A 14887-nucleotide genomic window follows, 5' to 3' on the forward strand; every position below is an offset into this window, starting at 1 on the left:
AGAGTCTCGAATGCTTTCTAGTTGAACTGAATGAAAGGTTTCGTGTCTCTCCAACTGTTTCCCACTGGGAGTTTTTGGAGTTTTGGGAAGGGGATTATGTGAGAATTGAGAGGTAAGGAGAGAAGAGTCTAGACCAGGTATGCGCCACGGTAAAATAGAAAGGTGTTTAGACCTTTTATAATGACAGAAAATCTGTCAAGCTGTGACTGTATCCGGCCCTGAAATTATTTCCATTCTGGTTTCTTCACATGTATGAATGGGTTCATTTTTACAGTATAAAAGCAAGGCTATTGGTTTTCATTTTATTAGGAGATTGCATAAGTTGCATATGAGATGAGCAAACTGACCAGGTTCGTACACCCTGTCAGTTATTTGTAGAAACCTAATAATGATCTGTTAAAACTTGTCTAATAAAATAAATAATCCAAATGTGTGCACCGCTCTTTTGTGTTGGCTGCAATGTGTACTGTACATGGGCAATCTGATCTCTCATCACTCTTATTCTGATCCACTGCAAGCCTTTGCCTTTATATGAGTGATACAATAAGTGTTTTGTGCGTAAAAAAAGAAGCCTTACAAATAAATATCAAGTCAATCCATACAGTTCCTCAGTACTCAAAGAGTGCAAAAAGAGAAATTAAAGAGTCAAAATGGACTGTGGAGACATTATTTTGTGATGGACATAAACACGTTTACTGTCCATTTGTAGATACTGTATGTGTCCACTTTGTCTTTTGAAAAGCAGTCTGAGAGAAATAGAAGCCAGCAGAAACATTATGAAGGATCCAAATAACACTAAATATTCAGAATATGTTTTGGTTTGATTTCATGAGTAGAAATATCACACAAAGAGGAGCAGAAGTACAATATTCAGCCTTAACCAATCATGGCCTCCAAATAATCCCCATCTATGAATTGGCTTCATTACTCTCTGCTCTCCTCCCCACTAATAGCTGATGTGTGGTGAGCGTTCTGGCGCACTATGGCTGCCGTCGCATCATCCAGGTGGATGCTGCACATTGGTGGTGGTGGAGGGGAGACCCCATTACCTGTAAAGCGCTTTGAGTGGAGTGTCCAGAAAAAGCGCTATATAAGTGTAAGCAATTATTATTATTATTATTATAATATTCACATATGCAGCAATACTGTAGTGATGTATTTAAGCATTGTCATTTAAGCATTGTAGTATTTAATTTATCTTTTCATTAGATGAATATTGTACACTGCGAACATGCAACATAACAGAACTATGTAATAAATAATCCATAATGGAAATTTGGATTAAATGATATTTACACAGATTAATTCATTTTTATTTTTAGAATTTTCAGAAATTATTTTAGAAATACTGTAATATTAGCTCTACATACACTGACATAGTTTTTAAGGTAAAATAATTTAAGCTAATATAATGCATTTAAGCAATTAGTATATTAGAAATTACATTGTCCAGCTGGTTTAAAGTTAAAGTGAATCATGGTAACATTCAAGCTTCACATGTAATCCTTCTGTAAGTGCGGAAAACGTTTGAAATGGACAAATTGTGATGCATTTCAATAACAGAAATCTGAACTATGTTTATGAATTTTATGGTTATTTCTATCATGCATGGAAAGTGTAAGTAAGTGTTTCTTTCACTTACTGTAGGTTGTTAAGTCATTGTCAACAAGGTAAATACAGTACTTAAGATCCAATTGGGAATGCTTTTTTGAGCCCCTTTATCTTTTGTTTTGTTGGGAAATTAAATGAACCAAAACAAATACAATAATAATAAAGTGATTTATACTGTTCTCTGGGGCTGTGTGAGTGAACGCCAGACTCCGCAGTGTATTCGCAGGTATCTGAATCTCAGTGTGAGGCCTGTCAGACGAGCTGTACAGATGGAGGTGTCTCAGCAACAAGCTCCCATTCTCACTGAAGTTTTGAGGTTGCTTAGCAACTGGTAGCAGCACATAAGAAAAAAACAGCAGCACTTGCGAAGGAGACTAAGATCCTCTCAGATGCTGAGAGAAGTTCAGCCAGGCAGGTCTGCAATTGGCAGTTTGCGTCCATCTTTCAAAATCTCATTATTTCCATTTTGTTTACACCAGGTCCTCATTAAAAATAAATAATAAAAAAACACAGTACAACTTGTCTGAACTCTGTATCAATTTGCCTGCTTCTGTCTTACTGTTTGACCCAAATATTTTTTCACAGTCTTTTTCCCGCTTGTTTTTAAGGCACTGTTCATCTGGTAAACAAATGCTCAGGCAAAAGTTGATGTTGAATGTTATGTTATATAAGAACCAATGAAGACAGGATGCTAGGCTTATATTGCAGGGTAGCAGCGGTTAGTAAGGAGCTCTTATTGTTCTCTCTGGGGACTCTGGGCATGACAAGTGATTTGATCAGTGATGTTTACTGGTAGAAAATAGGTATGCTTGATAACACCTGCACGTATTCTCCATCTGTGTTTAATAATTCATGCCGAGCTGCTTGACCATTGCTGGATTTTCTGCGACCGAATAAAATATTAATATACAGATTCAACAGTAAAAATCGCTTTTCTTAGTATTTTAGATTTCATTTTTAAACCTTTAGTACTGTTTATTTCTTCTTAATTTATCAGGGTATTCCTGCTATTGTATTTTCAGTAGAAATTAATTACTGGGGAGTTACACTAAAAAAGCCTCTCAGTAAATGTGTCTTTAAACTCAGCTACATATTGGCCCTCAAAGGTTTTCTGGTGTATTTACCCTTTCCGGTGCACCTATTAGCTCTACATATAGTAAGTTGATGTAGTTCTTTTGTGCAATATAATTTAAGTCAAAATATGCATTTCATGCAAAAATGCATTAAAGCAAAAAAATATATTGGAAATGGCATTGCCCATTGGATTTCTAGATTTCTTCTTCCTCAGTCTGGTATTGGCTTCCTGAGATGCCCATATATTAAATGTGGCCATTTAGAGTTTCAGCCCTGTAGTACAGACATCAGAAGGTCAAGTCTGGGCAAAGCCATTAGCTACCTGAGACCAGGATTGCCCAAGCTTTGGTTTATAATTGGCCAAGCTAAGCAGACAGTCTGAGCAGCAAGAATATTTGACTGTCTCGAGGAAATTAATTGTTTTGTTTTTGTTTTTTAAAGATGGAGAGTCTATACAGTAGACTTGCATTTTATGGGATAGTTACATTCCTGACATAGCGCATTTACCCAAAATTGTTTATAATCAGAACATGTAAAAAACAGCATGCTATAGGCTTCATAACTAGTTCCCAACCCATAGCTCAGGTGCATGTCACACCCGATGTGAATTTTCCCACGTTATTTGATTTTTCTTGTTTTATTGTCACTGACCACATACACAAATTTGCATTAAAATATTTTGTTTAAAACACAAGTCTACTGTACTGTTTTGTTTAATAAACAAAAGTTATTAAAACTATGAAAACTGGTTCTGCTGATTTACTAAGATACCGACTACTATCTACAGTATGGTACCTAACACATACAGCAGGCTGAATTTTCTGTAAAGTTGTTTATTTGCTGTTTATGGCACATTTTGCCAGACTAGGGAGTGAAATCCTTCTGGGCCTGTTTTTTTTCTTTCAATGCCATACCTTATGTACTGTAACTCAACATCATGCTTTTCTTTATGTAGCCCAATGTAGCCCAAGGATTTCTCAAAAATAAAACATTAACACAGGATTGAAAAAAGGAATAAATACAGTTAGCTTCAACTGGATACAAAGCCATCATTTTAGAACTTTTGGCTTGTGAACTTTGAGGTAAAAGGTTAAAAAGTGATTTTACTCTGTCCTGGTTTATCAGTGTTCAATTTGTTTTTGTCTCTCCAGGTGAATGAGATATACCATGATAAATCCCTGGGTGCCCGCATCAATGTTGTCCTGGTAAGGATAATCATGGTGCCCTATGGAAAGGTAGGTTAAGCTTTGAGGACTGATGGTGTTTTTATTTTCTTTTTTGACATTTCTCCTTGTGCAATCCTCAGTCTAGATGTGAGGGACTTCTAGGAATAATCAAAAAGAGAGTATTCTGGGGGTTCCCTGCCAAGTTTGTGGTTTAGTTAAAATTGTGTTTTTTGCACAATTGTTTCTGTTAATAATAAAAAATACGTTTCAGTGTATATTTTTAAATATAAACATATTTTTACAATTGCACACCATTATACAAGCCCCCAAAAGCAGAACTTCTAAGGATAACAAAAGAACAGGAAACAGCCTCGTGAAAGCTGCAACTGTAAACACTGCAGTTTCCTGTGATGAGTCACTGATGCAAACACATTGGCTCTGTGGTGCTTTGATTTGATTGGAGGCTGTCAAAGAGTGTGTGGTAACCAATCTCTTTGCTGATGTCTCCACCACTCTGGGGATTATCCTTTACCCTCAGCAGCTGAAGGAAAGGTTGGCATTTACTCGGTCACCCATGCACAGTAATGTAAAGGGGAAGTAAATGAGTGAACATCCTTCTGGTGAAGCAGTGCCAGAAAAAACGCAGCATCAGAAAGTCGGTGAAGTACTGTAGACATCGTTGTTTAAAACCCACCTGCAGGAATTGGAAGCAGCTTGCTGATTTAATCTGCAAATTATTGATTTGCCAGATGGAGCCAAGTGAGATGATCATATTAACTTTTTGTAAAAATGGCTACAAAAATGGCAACACTGACAAGCCACCACCAGGCCCATTAAAGTCATAGGAATATATAGGATTAATGACAGTGAGGATGTTAAGAATGACGGGCCTTCAGACTGCTTTGGTTTACTAATCAACATCTTAAACATCAGGCAGCTACAAATGTTGAAGTGACAGAGATTATATATCTTTCCTGAAATATTCCATTTGCATGTCATAGAGCAGAATATGTTTAACCCCTGTGCAAAAGACCCTTTGCCAGCTAGAATTGTGTCACTTTTTGCTTTAAAAAGCCAAGATGAAGATTGGTGGCCAGTATAGTCACGTTCCATGGGCACGTGAGGTGGGGTGATTTCTGTCAGAGCTGCAGATTAATAAAGCCAGACGTATTTCTTTATTACTTCAGATTGGGCATCCTTTCCCTTACACTTTTGCACCTGTGTTTTGCCCTGTGCTTTTTTTTGTACCTTTTTATGTTTAGGATGTTCTGGGATTTCTTAGCAAAGTTGATGATCAGTAAAACATTGAAATGTGGTGTTCTGGAATTTCTGAATTTTTGGAGGAGGTGGTGCATTTATGTTCAACTTATCTGTTATTCTTGGAATGTTGTTTTTGTGATATACAGTATAGTCTCGACATTTGTGAGGGTTTGGTGCAGAGAACTGTCTTGAATAGTCAAATTCAGATATAGCCCAGTCCACCCCAACACTGTCACATCATGAACCCCAGGATATAGTATTATGGTTAAAAGACATAAGTAATCCTTCTTTATATGATAATTAATTGATCAACTAAAAAGAACAACAGTAATCACAAGCTTAGTAATCAGATAGTAATCAGCAAAAATAAACATATCTTTACTCTGTGCCCAGCCTGCACTTTCTCTCTGTGCCTCCATGGTTAGGTTGCACTGTAATGAAAAGGACAATAAAACAGAGAGCCTGCAACATTGTCTCCTGTCTGTTGTTCTCCACACTTCCAGCTAAGAATCCAAAGAGTTTGCTACAATATACTATAAAATAATCTGTATGTTGTATGCTTAGGTGTAAATGGGAAGTGGGTATTTGGGCAGGAGACAGGGAAAGGCTCACTCACTAACTATGTTCATCTTACGATCTGAGTCTGTTGCACCACTAATTTACACTTCACAGCCACTGGCGTTCAACCCACTGTGCCCTTCTTGCATACAAGCACCTGTTGGACAGACCAAATGGTGAAAAAGCGAATTTGTGAATGTTAAATTTGCAGATGTGGAGACCCTAATGTACATTATTACACAATTGCTGTGGGACACTCAGTGTGGAGGGCGTTATTTTAAACTTATCATGTGTATGACATGACAACTTGGCTGAAAACCTGAGAAGCTAAGGTTTTGCTTGTTTGCTTTTGATCTGGGTTTTAGGGTCCCAGATGAGTTATAGGCTGCTTTTTCTCTCAGACAGTCGGTATGGTTCTATGTTTGTTTCTTGTATGGTACTTGCTTATAGGGGTTCAATATAATGTTCTTGTGAGAAGTTTTCTGATTGATGCATGCAAAATACTCTCCTGCTTATTTCATATCACATATTCCCACCTCCCACAGAAGGAGTTGTCCTTCACTGGTGTGTTTTTGAAACTCTTTAAGGAGACCTGTAGTGACTAGTCATTAGCTGATGCACACAATGTCTTTGTCTACAGTTTCTACCTAAGGCTTAAATTCTTACAATTTCTTGAGTATATTGTTATAGGATATGACTTTAATTTGATTTTTAATTAATCACTAAGCATCTCTTTGCCAAGTAAGTGTCCATTGCTCTACTGTATAGTATTGTAGCGCAACGGGGGCTCAAGCGGGCGCCCTTGCCGCATTAGGTCGGCCCCCCACCGTCGGGGGCTCGAACCCGGGACTCCCGCGTCACTCAACAGGGACCCAGCCCGGTGAGCTAAAGAGAGATCTCTCTACAGCCCAGTAGCTGTAGTCCTGGTATCACAGGGAAGGGCAGCGACGTCACCACTCTGGTAAGCCGGCTCTTACACAGTGTCTGTCGGCCATAAGCGTTACACTCTCCCCCGCTTAATTCGCCGTCCCCGGCGAAGGGCTATCCCATCCCACTGCTGACACCAAAGTAACGCAACGGGGGCTCAGGCGGGCGCCCTTGCCGCATTAGGTCGGCCCCCCACCGTCAGGGGCTCGAACCCGGGACTCCCGCGTCACTCAACAGGGACCCAGCCCGGTGAGCTAAAGAGAGATCTCTCTACAGCCCAGTAGCTGTAGTCGGCCGTAAGCGTTACAGTATTCTCATCCTAACTGGAATGTGGTATGAGATAATGCTCCTCATCCTCTAAAAAATTAGCACTCCAGAAAAATCATTTTTCATTTCGCTCATAAAATACACATTTCCTGATAAAGACTGTTTGTTCCACTTCAAGGTGTACACAGTATCTTCTTATATCTTTTATTACATCTTCTTGCATGTTGTGTGAATGACCCATAATAGAGTGTTTTTTGGGTTATGTGACAAACATATTTTTCAAATGTAACCATTGGGACTATGTTGCTGAGCCTTCAGCTCCTCCTGCTCAGTGACAATTCCTGAGTAACTACCAATCTTCTGTCACAGCTTCATAGTGTTTTGTTTGCAAACAGTAGACTACAGTACAACCAAAAAATATTGTATGGGGCTGTCTGGAGACTTACATACACCTGAACCTCATTTTGTGACATTGCATTGCAAGGGCTTACAGCATTTTGCTATGGAGTTACACTGACATAACTATCAGATGTTTTTTTTTATCTTCAGAACTTAATCCCCATTTCCAGAAATATCCCCATTAACCACTTTTTGGTATTTCTTCTTTATTCTATTTTGCGTTTTTTTTTAATAAAAAAAGTTTCAGAATAAATTAGGGGAAAAAATATTTTAAATATCTGGCGCTATTTCTTCCTTTGTATTCGTAATGAAGTATACATCCATTTACCTCAATAAAAGACAAGGTGATGCCTGCTAACACGTTATCCCAAATACTATCCTACAGTACATCACTTAAAGTTACAAAAGTAAACATTTATCTGGAACCACACTTTGTACATTAATAGTTTTAGAACATTTTCTTTCCACATCAAGAAAAACAAGACATGTAAACCAGTCATATTAAAATCAGTACTTTTAAAACACAGATAGAAAAAAGAAAAGCATAAACAGGAATATGGTCAGTACATTCACAATAACGTGGTCTTGTACCAATTCAGGCTGTCAAGTGGCTTTTGCGTTTGCATCCATAGAGAAAATGGTTGTCCATCATTGACAATTAATTTGACAATGACACCCTTAGCCAACTGGTTTTTAATTAGCTGTGCATAACCCTGTACACCTTTACATCATTTTTACTTCACATTGTTTCTGCACATCTGTTCTTTGACATGCCCCAGATCCACTAAACCTGCCTTAATTATGCTGGCTGCAGGAAAGTGAGTTATTATTCACAGTAGCTCCAAGCACATGTCCCATGTGCAGTTGTGAATTCTGACAGCTATTCGGGTGTTTTTAATTGTAAGGATACCACCTACTGGTAGGATTGCATTAGTGCAGGTCTTACTCTGGAACAGATGTTACCTGAGCTGTGTAGATGTTAATATTAAGAACAGTAACAAATTAGAATAGTCCATTTGGTCCATCTTGCTCATTTGGTTGTTAGTATCTTAATAATTTGAATTGTGAATGGTCTTAGCTGTTCGGAAGCCACAATATTATTTTTGGCAGTTTTTATTTCACATTCCTACAACACTTCATGTAGAGAAATATCCCTTTCTTTTCCTCTTAAAAAACACTGCTGCTGGTATACCTGTCTGTGGACATGAAAAATTAAATTGTCTATTTATATTCAGTATGCAAGACACACATTTACAATGCAGATTGGGAGACAAAGAACTTTAATTCTTTTAAAAACTTAATAATATACTGTAACAGAACACTACACATGGGTGTAATATCAAAGAATACATAATAAATGTAGAAATTGAGATTTACCATTTACCATTATTGCAGCTATGCCAGCAGCCATATCAACCTGCAATCCCAATTGGCTACCCACTGAAGTTAAGCAGGGTTGAGCCTTGGTTAGTACTTGGATGGGAGACCTCCTGGGAAGTTATGGTTGCTGCTGGAAGTGGTGTTAGTGGGATCATTGGGGGTCATGCACCCTGCAGTTTGTGTGGGTCCTTATGCCCCAGTAGTGGTGGGGATACTATACTGTAGTGGGCCCTGTCTTTCGGATAAGATGTTAAACCAAGGTCCTGACTCTCAGTGGTCATTAAAATCCCCGGGCGTTTCTCAATAAGAGTAGGGGGTTATCCTGTTGTCTGGGCCAGATTTCCCCCCCAGCCTTTACTGTGGCCTCTAAATTGTCCCCATGTATGATTGGCTTGCACTTGCTCTGCACTGTACTGGCGCCCAGTCCAGGGTGTACCCTGCCTTGCGTTCTTTGCTTGCCAGGTTTGCTCCGGCTTCCCGTGACACCATATGGTATAAAGCGGTTTGGTAAATGACATGACATGACATTATTGCAGCTTGACTAGATAGCCTAACACACTCTAATAAGGTCTGATTGACTAAACTAAAGTTTCTTTAATGTACACTACTTCTCTCAGCACAAAAAGGAACTAATTAGTAATTTTGTTAAGTTATAGTAGTTTACATATGATGGTACTGTATCATCTGGATTTTGTAAATGCAAAAAAGGAAAATCTATCACATCCATTTTCTTACCATTTTATCCAATTCAGGGAAAGCTGGATTGCAAGCATCTGGCACAAGGCAGAATACACCATGGGTGGGATGCCAGTCCATCACAAGGCACATAAATAGATACACTCACATGCTTTCACATAAGCCAATTAACCTACTGTACCAGCATGTCTTTGGACTGTGGGAGGAAAACCAGAAGACCCAGAGGAAACCCACACTAATACAGAGAGAACATGCAGATTCCACACAGACAGCACCCTATTGTCACGGACATCGGAAGGGACGAACCGTGGAGAGGCAGGAGAGCAGAATATGTGTAGCGGCGGAACAGGGGATTAGTCCAGGCGTCATAAAGAAACCAATGGTAGCAGACATGGGGCAACCTGGATGCTAGGCAGGTCTCAGGACATCTGAACGTCAATGCTCAGCGAAGGTGAATCAGTGACCTGGAAATATATAGCCCCAGAGAGAGAGACACCGGAAGGACAGCAAAGCACAGGAAACAAGGTAAAGGAGTGTGAGCTCCCTCTGCCTGCAGGGCACATGACACCTAGGTACAGAACTGAACCCAGGGCCCTCACACTGCAAGGCCACAATTTTAAACCACTGTGCCACTGTGCTGCCCACAAAAGGAAAACCAGTTGTAATTGTTTATGAAATAGTAGAAGTCATCAAAACTTTTAAGAGTAAGACTGGATGATTAACTGTCTCTGTATGGTCTTACATTTTATTTGAGCTGCCTTCCATGGCTTTGCACTACTCACCAAAGCACTCAGGAGGCTTTACTGACACCCAGCAAAAAGCTAATTGAGAGATTACTAAACCAAAAGAATCCTGACAGCTTGAGCCTCTCGTGGCAGGAGATATCGGCCTGACAGCAAGAAAAGCTCCAGTGGAGCCTCTAGAAGGCGTTTGGCAGAGCAGGGGCCTGTCATTTCCTCCTGTTACAGTCTGGGCCAGGGCTGTTCGAAAGAAACTCTTGGCTACAAAATGTGAATACAAAACAAATAGCTTTTATCGGGAAGGCTTTACTGAGCAACTCTGTAAACATACTGTGCCGTTTTGTGTTTTGAACAAAATTCTTTAAAAGTTCAAACCATGCTGACCAGTGAGAAGCAAGTAAGCAGTTCCTTTCTGTCTAATATTCCTCAGTCTTAACTCTTAACTTAAATACCTTTTGACTTTTTGAAAAAAATGACTAAAATCTACTGGGCTTGTAATACATTTGGAATGCACAGTAAAACATTTTTTTTTTAGATTTCCCAGGGATTTTGGTGGGTCTTCTGCCAAGGCCAACAAGAGTCTTATTACCAAAATTTCTCACGTACTTAGCAGATGCTCCATAATGCCTGCTGAGAGCAGCTCCGATTTAGCTCTGTCCTACAGGGTACAGCAGTATTGCAGTAGGAGGAGCTGGATCCAGTTTGGCAATGTAACTGAAGGACACTCATCCTTGGAGCACTTGTCTGTTATATTGTGAATGTTGGAAACTTACTACAAACTTCAAAAGGTAACTTTTTGTAAATAAGTGATGCCACCACTTATCCAGTTCTTTCAGGCCTGTCGGATTGCAAGGTCTCCTGTCCTGCATTACAGCTAAAAGTTTAAACAACAGTCTCCAGACTATTCAAAGTGTCATACAGTATGTCACCTAGAAATGTGCTTGCGTTAGAGAACTAAGACAACAAATAAATAATAATTCAAGTGGGTAGCTGTGTCAGCATGCGTAGGCTGCAAAGGAACAAGTAATAGGTTTATTCCATGCTGAAAAAAAGAAGAGAAGAAGAAAAATAAATAATAAAATTAGTTTTTAGGCAGTGATTGACTGGTGTCCTGTCCATGGTGTATCCTGCTCCTCCACGAGTCTGAATTGGATTAAGCAGTTACAAAATAGATGAAGGGATGCTGTGGTGATGTGGTTATAGCTGTTGAGTCCATAGTTTGTTTCTAGCCTGGGATGTCTTCTGTGTGGAGTTGTATGATCTCCATAGTGTCCATGTGTTTTTTTTTCTGGGTACTTTAACTTCCATCCCCCTACCAACGGCATGCTGGTTAAATTATATCATCTCCACAACCTCTCCCTGTGTGCATTGAGTATTGCTGGACTGGCATCCAGTCCAGAGTGTAGTCCCGCCTACACCCAAGGCTTCTGGGATAGGCTTCAGGTTATTATGGCTCTTGACAGGAATAAGTGGCTTTTGGTTCAAAGATAGATGGAAAATGAGTTTCACTGTTCCTTTTGTCATTCAGTCTATGAGTCTCATTGAAGTGGGGAATCCTTCCCAGAGCCTGGAGAATGTGTGCCGTTGGGCTTTTCTACAGCAGAAAGAAGATACTGGTGATGCAGAATACCATGATCACGCCATATTTCTAACTAGACAGGAGTTTGGTCCCACCGGAATGCAAGGTAACATACTGTATATCAAACAGGATGTCTCAGTGTCTGAATGTGTGGGAAAACCATGAAGAAGATAATAGCTTTAAAGTATTAGCATCCAACTCCAGCATTATGAAAATGTCTTGAACATTACTTCTATATAACCAGGATACATCAGTGGCTAGATACATACGCGAAAAATGTAGGCTGCTGAAAATGAAACCAAAATTTCCAAAACAAATCCTCATACTGAATTAAGTGATATACTGTACAGTCTGTCAGGAAATGAGAGATGATACTATGTAAAATAATTCTATAACAATATGTGTTCTAAAGTATTAGTTCCAGAAATTGAGGATGGAGATGTTATTTTGCATAACATAAAATCCTGAAGGCTGGAAGCAAGGAAAAGGGGCTTCAGCAGAGGCATGAAAAGACATTCCAGTTTAACAGGGATAGTTCCAGGAAGATATACTGTATGTCCCTATGCAACTAATTCTTGAAAAGAGTCCAAATTTATATACGGCACATGACATACAGTACCATGTATAGTTTTATGTCACCAACAGTACAATTGTGGTGAATTTCTGAGAAAATAAAATAAAAGAAATAAGAAATGACACTAAATTCTTCAAAACATTTTAATTGAACATATGCACTCCACAATCTAGAATATTCAATCCAAACCACTCCAAACTGAGACAAAGGGACCAGTAAAAATAAACACAGGGCACAGTTTTTTATGTTATGGTAGAGGTTTGTATTGCAGACATGCCCAGACGGTGGTCAAGAAAAAAAATACAATTTAGGTTATTTTGATCTCTTTTATTTTTGTTTTTAACAATAGCCTGAAAAGCCGATTTTTTCTTTGCCACAACAACACAGAGGACACCTTAAAGAAAAGACTAACTGATGCCAGTTTGTGAAACCAATAATCCAAATGAAAAACAAAAATTTTCTTCCTAAACTTCAATATGTAAAGAAGAATTAACTCAGGCATATTTCTGATGATAATCAACAGTATTAATTAAATGTTAATGTTAATTCTAACATTGTTAGAAGTACACTATATGGTGATATCCATGTTGCTATTCTGTGTGTGAGGAATGATCGTGTTGCATTTCCTTTTTGTAATCTGTCCCAGGATATGCCCCTGTGACTGGGATGTGCCACCCTGTCCGAAGTTGCACTCTGAACCATGAGGATGGGTTCTCTTCTGCCTTTGTGGTAGCACATGAGACAGGGCATGTGTAAGTCTCCAGCCAGCTGGCCTTGACTAAAATATAGGGACTGAACAGTGCCAAGCACTCAGCTTTGTTCCTTCTTCAGTGCCTTAATGAAGGGCAATTTGTGAGTCTCTTAAATGTTGACTATTTTCCTTTTTTACCTACATACAGTAATATGAGATGCAGGCTTCACTGTCATTTTGAATACAATTACATAGTACTTTGATTTTAGGTGAGTGTAATAGGAAAAATTGGTGTTTTATCCTGGCTATATAATAATTAATAATAATTGCTTACACATATATAGTGCTTTTCTGGACACTCCACTCAAAGCGCTTTACAGGTAATGGGGACTCCCCTCCACCACCACCACCACCAATGTGCAGCATCCACCTGGATGATGTGACGGCAGCCATAGTGCGCCAGAACGCTCACCACACATCAGCTATCAGTGGGGAGGAGAGTAGAGTAATGTAGCCAATTCATAGAGGGGGATTATTAGGAGGCCATGATTGGAAAGGGCCACTGGGAAATTTGGCCAGGACACCGGGGTTACACCCCTACTCTTTTCAAGAAACACCCTGGGATTTTTAATGACCACAGAGAGTCAGGACCTCGGTTTTACGTCTCATCCAAAGAACGGCACTTGTTTACAGTATAGTGTCCCCGTCACTATACTGGGGCATTAGAACCCACATGGACTGCAGGGTGAGTGCCCCCTGCTGGCCCCACTAACACCTCTTCCAGCAGCAACCTTAGTTTTTCCCAGAAGGTCTCCCATCCAGGTACTGACCAGGCTCACACCTGCTTAGCTTCAGTGGGTTGCCAGTTGTGAGTTGCAGGGTGATATGGCTGCTGGCCATATATATATATGTATGTGCATATATATATATATGTGCAGTATATAGGTTCTACAGGTTAGATACAAGTTTCTACAGATGACCAAGAATAACATGCCCATAATATTAGGAATCACTATTGAACAATAGTTCAGTTATTTCTGATCAGCAAGAATAGTTTGAACAGGACATGGTGTTTATTCCACAAAGTTTTAACATATTTTCAGTTAATTGCTAGCCCTCTATTCTACCAAGATTGTCTTTAGTTTGTGGAATTGAACATCACATCCCACCAAGTTTCAGTATATTGAAATCTGTAGAAATATTGGGTTATTAAAACTGACGGAAGTCTTTCTAGAGCTCCATAAACCAGCTGTACAGTGCCTGTTACTGAGCGAGCCTCATCAGCAGACTGGGGGGCTCTTAATGCTTTGCCTAGTTAGTGTTTTTAAATAGTTAAATCTGTAGAAGAAAAGCAATATGTTAAAAAAACAGGAGTCAAATAATGTTGATGTGGAGTAATAAATTGCCTTTTATCTTTACCAGGCTAGGAATGGAGCATGATGGACAGGGAAACCGTTGTGGGGATGAAGTACACATGGGCAGCATCATGGCTCCATTGGTCCAGGCTGCATTTCATCGTTTCCACTGGTCTCGCTGCAGCCAGCAGGAGCTGAGCAGATACCTCCAGTGAGTAAACCTGCTTTAACATTGCCTGTTGCAGACTGCCATCTCCACTCACAATTGACCTGCTTGACAATTACAAGCCTTGAAGCTGAATTGCACATCTACAAGGACACAGATAGGGTAGCTTGAGGAAGCTACCCTATGAAAAGTGATTAACAATTCTGAGCCAAAGAGAAAGGATATTGCTCTGGATACACAAAGACACTGTATATAAGTGAGTGTTTGCTGAAAACAACAAAATATATTTCCTGACATCACCTTTCTTTATTCTGAGCCTTAAAACATGAGTGTAACAATATTTGTTTTCGATTAATAATCAGCAAAACATTCTAAAGACATGGGTATGTAACCAATATCTTCTCATCATCTTGTCTTTCCATGCACTAAAGATGTCTCATGTGA

The 14887-nt window shown here is 39.4% G+C and overlaps 1 protein-coding gene across 2 annotated transcripts in view; it reads left to right on the plus strand.

The window, feature by feature from the left end:
- adamts2a (ADAM metallopeptidase with thrombospondin type 1 motif, 2a) overlaps nucleotides 1-14887 on the plus strand; it is a 189621-nt gene that overhangs the window by 151319 nt on the left and 23415 nt on the right. For both annotated transcript variants that reach the window (XM_015349607.2, XM_015349608.2), the window contains exons 5-8: nucleotides 3837-3920; nucleotides 11607-11763; nucleotides 12878-12983; nucleotides 14345-14488. In XM_015349607.2, the coding sequence (XP_015205093.2) occupies nucleotides 3837-3920; nucleotides 11607-11763; nucleotides 12878-12983; nucleotides 14345-14488 (491 nt within the window). The remainder of the gene's footprint in view (nucleotides 1-3836; nucleotides 3921-11606; nucleotides 11764-12877; nucleotides 12984-14344; nucleotides 14489-14887) is intronic.

Source organism: Lepisosteus oculatus, chromosome 11, assembly GCF_040954835.1.
Source record: "Lepisosteus oculatus isolate fLepOcu1 chromosome 11, fLepOcu1.hap2, whole genome shotgun sequence".
Taxonomy (NCBI): Eukaryota; Metazoa; Chordata; class Actinopteri; order Semionotiformes; family Lepisosteidae; genus Lepisosteus; species Lepisosteus oculatus.